This window comes from Molothrus aeneus, chromosome Z (assembly GCF_037042795.1).
Source record: "Molothrus aeneus isolate 106 chromosome Z, BPBGC_Maene_1.0, whole genome shotgun sequence".
In the NCBI taxonomy this organism is placed as follows: domain Eukaryota; kingdom Metazoa; phylum Chordata; class Aves; order Passeriformes; family Icteridae; genus Molothrus; species Molothrus aeneus.
Genome location: NC_089680.1, coordinates 40,089,949 through 40,095,948, shown reverse-complemented (window position 1 = coordinate 40,095,948; position 6,000 = coordinate 40,089,949). Strand labels below are relative to the sequence as shown.

Genomic DNA, 6,000 nt, shown 5'->3' with positions numbered 1-6,000 from the left:
CGTGCCGGGCCGGGAGCGAGGGGAGGGTCTGCGGCTCGGCGTCGCTGCAGCAAGCGCCGGCCCCGCCGCGCCGCCAGGGACCGAGTGCGGGTGCCGCCGCCGGCTCTCCGCGCTGTGCTGCTGCCGCTGCTGCGCGGCGATCGCCGCTGCTGGCGGGAGGGGCAGGGATGTGAGCGGCAGCGGCCGGGTCGGCTTGGCCCCCCCGCCCTCTTTTTTTTTTTTTTTCTTCCTCCTTTTTTTTTTTTTTTTTTCTCCTTTTTCTCTCGCCTCCAAAAAAAGACCAAACCAGCCAACCAACCCCAAAAAACCCAGAGGGCGTGGGGGGGGGGAGGGGGAGGGTGGGGGGATCCCGTGTCGCCGCCGCCACCCTCCGTTGGATCCATTGTGAGGAAATTGCCATTCGCCGGCAGCGGCGGCACATCTGGGCGGGCGCATCTGGGCAAACAACATCGGCTCCCGCCGACTGCCTCCAACGTCCTCCAACCGGCCGAACGGATCTCACCGTGCCGCCGGAGAGGCTCCTGCTCGTCAGCCCCGGGCTCCTTCTTTCGGGCTGAATCTTAAAAAAACCCTGGCAGCGCGGGGGGTGGGGTGGGGTGGAAATAAAGGCTGCTATTTTTTTCCCCTGGGATTTATTTCATGGGGATGTGTTCAAGACAAGAGAGGATTCAGAAGGATATTGACGTTGTGATCCAAAAGTGCAAGGCGGAAAAGGACTGCCTGTTTGCAGGTGAGTTTGTCCCCGGGCGCCAGGTTGGCGGCGCGGAGGCTCCCGTCGCCGCCGCCGCCGCCGCGCCCGCCCCGGACCGCGCTCCCGCCGTGCCCGTGCCCTTCGCCGCCGTTCCCGGCCGCGGGGCCGCTCTCAGATCCCGTCTTCCTCCTCTCCTTCCGAGGGCATATGAGGGCAGAGGAGACCGGGCGCCGGCTGGGAAGGGGCGGGCGGGGTGGGGGGGCGGCATCCCGAGGCGGGGAGCGGAGCGGCGGCCGCACGCAGCAGCCCCGGAGCGTTGGGGCGAGTCCGAGCCCGGCGCAGCCCGCGCGGTTCCGCTACGCGGCTGCTCCCGGGCGGCCGCCCCCGGTGCCCGGCCCCAGGCCGGGGGCACACCCAGGCGCACACGGGGCCCGGTCGGGGCCAGCGGCTCCCTGGGGATCGGCGGTGCCGGTGCGGTGCCGGCGGCCGTGAGCCGTCGCAGGAGCCCGGCTGTCGGCTGCCTGTTGCCGTGTGTGACAATGGAATTCCCTGCCGTTGCCATAGCACCGGGCACTTGTTGCGAGGGGCTGGGGGGAGATGCTGCATTTCCTTTGGCTCACCCCGACTCCCTCTCCACCGCCCCCGTGTCGGGAGCTGAATGCTGCTCCGTAAAGCCTCGGCTACTTCAGCCGAAATAAAGACAAGTTGTAATAAAGCAGCTCTTTGTCTTTCAGATTTCAGGTACTCAGACTCCACCTTTACCTTCACCTATATTGGAGGCTCCAAAAGGTACTTTTTTAACAGTAATGACTCCATTTCCTGGTGGCAGTAAAATGCAGTGGTTCAATAACGTGGCAGGTTTTTTTGTTTCCTTATCTTTTGCAAGGATGATTAAATCATCAGCCTTCGTGCAAACGTAAAGTGAGGAAGAGGTGTGGAGGGAGGTGATGAGAAAGGTGATCCTAGTCGTCAAAGGCTCCTTCCTTAGAGTCCTGCTCTGTGAAGCTTTTTATCTTTGTTTTTTTCCTCAATTTATGTAGAGATAAAGAATTCCTGCCAGATGTAAACCTAACAGAAACATTGCAAAGGCATCAATGTATGGTGTAAAGTTAATCGGTGTTAAAAAACTGGGAAAAGTTAAGATTGTAATAACAAATAGGCCAAATTTCACATCAGCCGCTTACTTCAGTGCATGAGAGCCATATTTGGTCCCATGGCAGATGCAAGGCTGTCTGCAGTTGACCAAATTAAATTCCTGAGACATTAAATGAAATGTCAGTATTACCTAGAAGGCTAAAAAAATGCTGTATTGAATGTTTTAAATAGTATTTTTAAGTAGATCCCAGCTTGTGGTCATAAATTGGATTGAACGTGTACACATTTTCAAAATATATTTCAGCATTCATTTGTTGTACGTGTCAGTTTTCAAAAGGAAATATATGTAGAAACTTGAGCACATTTTTCTGCTTTCCCTGATTGTTAGTTATAAGGTGCTAAAAGAAAATTGAATGGTAAGTTGGTCTCTTTTAGCTAGATTTTTAAAATTTGATGTAGCAAGAAGTTTTGCTTTTATTTTGGGGTTTTTTTTTTAGATAATTCAGTTTCTCTCTACCTTTGTCAGTTATTTTTCTTTTGCAGGGTTCATCACATTAAAGTACTGCATTCTTTTGTATTCTTTGCAAGTGAGCCTGTCAGTGGAGGCAGCACTCCCACAGCCATCAATGCTCCCTCTGTGCATACTTTGGGATCTGGCTGTAGGACCAGGCTCCCAGATGGTCCCCAGGCTCTCAGGGCTGCTCAGAAAAATGTTTTCCCACCTCACTACCCTACCACTTCCTACTAAAGGAAAGGACAACTTTCATTTTCAGTGAAGCAGAATATTTCACCCAGTATCTGACAACCAATATATTTTTGGGTTGGTCATAGTATACCTTTGCCTTTAGTCTTTTAATATATGCTTTGTTTTGGTGTGGTTTTAAGACAGTTTTGAAAGGATTGATACTGAAACACAGGCTTCACGTGACATAAGCACCTTAGCATAGGCATGAATTCACAAATCCTGAGAGGTGTGGCTGCTCACTTTTGCAAGCAGGGCCTAGATCTGGTGGGCTACGGTGATAAGGAGGGAGAGGCATGTTAATTGTCATGAAAGGCAAGAAAAATGTGGAATCGTAAGTTCATAAGTTTTGTTTTAATAGATAGAAAAGAGAAGAATGTAATCAATAAAGCACTGTCATAGCAAAGCATAGTATCAGTTGGATAAATGTGATGAATATGATAGGAACTATCTACCATGTTTGTAACCCTATGATAATGAAACCACAAGTTATGTAAGATCTCAGCCCCTAAAACTGTACCTTTCATATAAGGAAACAAAAAAGGGTGGATGCCAGAATTGTAAAAGTATAAAAGCCTGTGTAAAATAAACCACAGTCAGACATGCATATGGAGGTGCTAACCCCTGCATGTTCTCTTGGCATCAATAAAGATGTGTGCTTTTCTTTACAGTATCCGCTGTGGAATAGATTCCTTCAAATCAATAAAGTAAAAACTATTTAACAGAGACACCATTTATCATTTAACTAAAATGACTGAATTTGAAAGTTGCTTTCAACTGTTCTCTAAACCAAAGATCATAGAAGAAAACAGGAAGTTAAACCTGTCTATTGTTTCCATTTTCTGAGCTGAATAAAGTGAAAAGCCTAAGGGCATAACTGATGGCAAACAAACTGGTTTATCAATGTTGAAATAAAGTGTTGGCACTTGCTCAATGAGAAACGGAAGAGGGCCTTATATTCCTCAGCCTTGAATTTAAACAGGGGTCAGCATTTGCTTAGGAAATTGATGACTGAAAAACAGTCTCAGGACCTTGATGATTCAAACAGAATTGAGAAACAATCGTAATGCTTACAGAAATTGGTGGAAGTGGGTTGTTACTTAGAGCACACTCAAATTCCACTTTCCTTTAACATTTTAAGCACATTAAGAAAGCATCCTTTTAGAGGAGGGTTTTGTGTTCTCTGTGTTCCCTCCTTGTTTGTGTTGTGATTTAGGAAGTTGTTCTGTGGTATTCCTGGTGTACAGTGGTGTGCTGAGTGGCAGGCTTACGCCAGTAAGCTCTCATATGTATAAAGTGCGTAAAATGAAAGCTGTTCAGAAAAAAACTTCAGCTTCGTACATCAAAGGTGTGTGAGTGGTTTCTTCTTAGAGGAGGCTCTCGTGGAGCAGCAGCAGCTCTACTGCAACGTGTGCAGCATTTGGGCAAGTCTCCAGTAAGGGTCAGCAGCAGTGACTTATACATGGTGACAGTTCAGGAGAGCTCAAGGTCATCCTAGGACCCTCTTTCTGGCCTTTGGGTATGAGCTTTTTCTGCTGACACTGCTGCAGCTGCGCTCTTCCTGAGTGGTAACACCATTTTCTGGTTATTGCACTCAGGAGTTGTCCCAAAATGATAGACCCTCTTTTAGATCATGGTCATCAGCCAGTGGGCCCTGTTTCAGATACTCAGCCCGATGACTTTTGTTTTTCCAGTCCACAGGAGCCACAAGCATTAGAGTAATGGGCAGAGCAGTGGATGTTCACTGAATGGATATTCAAACCAAGAAAAGGTCTGAATGAATAAGAGTAGAAGTGGTGTGTAAGAAAGATTAAAGTATTTTAGTACTCATTATTAGCCATGCCTGTAACTAAGAATTTTTCATGCTTTGTTTCCTTTAAATATTTTTTTTAGGTCAGTGTGTAATACAGCCTTGGTTTAGCCATGGTGGTTAGTTACATGGAAGAGCAGAAGTCCTTGAAAAAAGGCAATTTGTTTGAGAAGCAGGATTCTTTGGCAAATGACGATACTAGCAAGTTAAATATCTCTCTGGGTTTTCCTCAGCATACTGTAGTTGCCTCTAGTGCCCATTATGTTTGTTTATCAGTGATCTTAAATTTATAAACCCAGAGCTAGATTAACAGTACATCAGGGTAAGTCCATGTAAGTCAGTCTAGTTTACCAGTATTATTTCAGTTATTATGAGGACCTAAGATTTATTTATGCTTTTTTCCTTCAAACTGCTAAGTTTATCTGTGTGAGATTTTTTTCTTGGGACCAGCTTCTCAGGTTTTATCTGATTTTCCCCTTGTTGCTTGGATTGATTGAATAGCCTCTTCCTGCACTTTTGAAATATTAAGGTAGTACATAAGCATGCTGCAGATCCATCCAAATAGATAAGTCTGATACAGAGGACATTTATTATTGCTTATGTGGATTTAACTTGTAATCCCATAGTAAATTAGTAGTAGTTCAGACAATCCTTTTAGAGTGTATTCCTTAATGCACTGTGTTCACGCTTCCAAATTATTAGATCTGTTTGTCACTACAGAGATGTGACCTGTTTCAGGAAGGTTGTAATTAGCAATTTATTAGTTAAAGCATGTCTTCATGCATAATGTGGGCACTAAGTAGAGGGCAAATTGTTTATCAATTTAATATGTTTTTATTTCATTGTCAGAAAGCAGTAAGTAGGTTGAGTTCTTATAAAAAAAGGTGTTCAGCCAGGTGCTGTGACTGTGCAAGATTTACTCTCCTTTAACTATATCAAGAAGAAAATTTAAAAATTAGTAATTTTTTTTTTCTGCAGGATCTAAAACAGATATTAAATTGTGAACGTGTGGAGTTCTCCATTTTAAAAGAATCTCTAGTTTCCTTTTTCTGTCCCTGTATGAAACACTGTTCCTCCAGAAACCAAGCAGACTGAACAGATCTGCTGATCTGTCATCTTTCAGATAAAAATGCATGCTGCCCTGAAGTTGTTTTCAGTTTATATGTCATTTGACATGCTTTACATAGAAACAGTGCTTGGTTGTCCTGAAAAAAGATATTTTCTCTTTAGTATTTTTTCCACCCTGCTCTTTTTTTTTCCCTGAGGCTAAACAAGGACATCATATCAGTCCTGAAATACTTCTTCATTCAAATACGTTCTTAACTCTCATTGGCAGTGAAGGACAATGACGATAATGTTGTGCATGAGAACTAGTAATGAGATCTAATACTGCAGCATATTGCAACTAGGTAACACCTGAACATACAGATTAATTTTGCCAGCAAAGTACTCATCTCCTATTCCTGCAGTGGACTTAGGTTCTGCCTTCTGTGCTTCAGCACAGTGATTGTAACAGTGGCAGTTCTGAAAAAGCAAGGAAATTTTGGTCTGGAGTACTTGTTTATTTTTGCTTAAAATAATGACAGTTTGTTGTCTTACGTGGTTTTCATTTTGAATATTTGGCTTTTTGTGTTTTATTCAGGAAGTTATTGTAGTATCAGA

General features: G+C 44.8%; 1 protein-coding gene across 1 annotated transcript in view; it reads left to right on the top strand.

The window, feature by feature from the left end:
- The first annotated feature begins 392 nt into the window (after positions 1–392).
- The window catches only part of PARP8 (poly(ADP-ribose) polymerase family member 8), a 119,087-nt gene continuing 113,479 nt past the window's right edge, over positions 393–6,000 (top strand). Inside the window, exons 1-2 of the mRNA XM_066568953.1 lie at positions 393–730; positions 1,426–1,480. Coding sequence (XP_066425050.1) covers positions 640–730; positions 1,426–1,480 — 146 coding nt within the window. The 5' untranslated portion in view covers positions 393–639. The remainder of the gene's footprint in view (positions 731–1,425; positions 1,481–6,000) is intronic.